Source organism: Octopus bimaculoides, chromosome 2 (genome assembly GCF_001194135.2).
Source record: "Octopus bimaculoides isolate UCB-OBI-ISO-001 chromosome 2, ASM119413v2, whole genome shotgun sequence".
Lineage (NCBI taxonomy): Eukaryota > Metazoa > Mollusca > Cephalopoda > Octopoda > Octopodidae > Octopus > Octopus bimaculoides.
The window spans coordinates 185,868,076-185,869,686 of NC_068982.1; the positions used below are offsets into that span (position 1 = coordinate 185,868,076).

The following is a 1,611-nucleotide window of genomic DNA, read 5'->3' on the forward strand; positions in this document are numbered from 1 at the left end:
TCTTTCCGGGTCAATAAATTAAATACCAGTTGCGTACTGAGTTCGATCCAATCCAGGGGTTTTCAAACTGTGGTCCGCGGACCACAGGGGGTCCGTAGACAGCAGATACTTTTTATGGGCAATTTGATTTTATATATGTTTTTTAATCGAAATCTTTTAATTGACAATAAACCTATTTGTTAAATACTGTTAAATAAATAAATGTAAAAATATATGTTATTTTAAGCAAATATTTTTGTATAAATTTCATAAGCGTTTATAAGGGGGTCCCTAAGGTAAAGCCTGAAATATAAAGGGGTCCGCAAGTCAAAAAGTTTGAAAACCCCTGATCTAATCGACTGGCCCCATCCCCCAACATTTCGTGTTTTGTACCTAGAGTAGAAAAGAATATTTTTCAAGCCATGTGAAGGGGAAAATGGTGCCCAGGTTTTACACGGCCCCGGGACTGGGTGTTATATCACAAAGAAGGGCACCAACCCGCTGCCATCGAATTACGATGAAAATCATTTTATCCATGGCCCCTTAAAATGACGACGGTAATGTTTATTTAAATTCATATTATTTTATGTTATGAATTGAGGCCATGCTGGGGCACGATCTTGAAGTGTTTCATTCGCACAAACTGACCCCAGGACTTATTTAAATCTAGTACTTGATTTTCAACTATCCTTCGCCGCAGCGCCAATTTATTGGGATGTAAACAAACCAACATTGGTTTCAAGCGGTATGGGGGAGACAGACACAAGAACACAGACACATACATATGCATTTTTTATATATGCTGGGTTTCTGCACAGTTTCCATTTACCATATTCACTCACAAAGATTTATTTGGCCCAGGGCTATCGTAAAAGATACTTGCCCAAGGTGCCGCGCAGTGGGACTGAACCTGAAACTATGCGGTTGCAAAGCGATCTTAGCCATATATCTTTTTTGTTTTTTGTTTTTACATTTTTAGTTTTATATTTTTAAGACCGTAAGGGAATCTTACTGTTATTTCTAGCAGATGAAGCGGCCATGTTGAGGCACAGTGATGTGGAAAACTGGGTGTTGCAGGCAAAACCAAAAGTAGGTAGAGTTATGACTGACAGATGAGACTGATTCTGACAGGTGGGGATTGATTGTGATAGACGGCGATTGATAAAGGATCTGAAAGTAACTATGAATTAACGGTGGGCGGGAAGAAGACAGGCGGTCTTGAGGATGCTGGAAGTAGGTGACGGTGGAGGAGCGGGGGTGGGTAGTTTGTGTTGTGTGCCAAAAACTCTGAAACCAACCAACCAACCAACCAACCAGCCAAACAGCCAGCCAATCAGATTTCGTGTCTGTCTGTCCGCCAGTCTGCCTGTACGTCCGTAGGATTTGTCTTGTTGCCGGTCTGCCTAGCTCAGCCCTTGCCTTCTGTTCTACCAATTCGAAACCTGGCTAGCTAGAGCCGGCTACACTAAACAAACCCACTTTACACAGCAAGGAGAATAAAACTGGTAAAACAAATAATAATAATAATAACAACAACAACAATTTTTTTAAAAAGTGAAATGTCGCGAAGGTCTTTTTCGCTTTTCCTGCTTCTGGGATCGCTGATGTTCATTGTTGTCGCCCTGTTGGGGA

At 41.2% G+C, this 1,611-nt stretch overlaps 1 protein-coding gene across 1 annotated transcript in view; it reads left to right on the forward strand.

Annotated features, from left to right (window-relative positions):
- The window catches only part of LOC106867244 (uncharacterized), a 31,582-nt gene that overhangs the window by 951 nt on the left and 29,020 nt on the right, over positions 1 to 1,611 (forward strand). Inside the window, exon 2 of the mRNA XM_052965908.1 lies at positions 974 to 1,072. Within this exon, the coding sequence (XP_052821868.1) occupies positions 974 to 1,072 (99 nt within the window). The remainder of the gene's footprint in view (positions 1 to 973; positions 1,073 to 1,611) is intronic.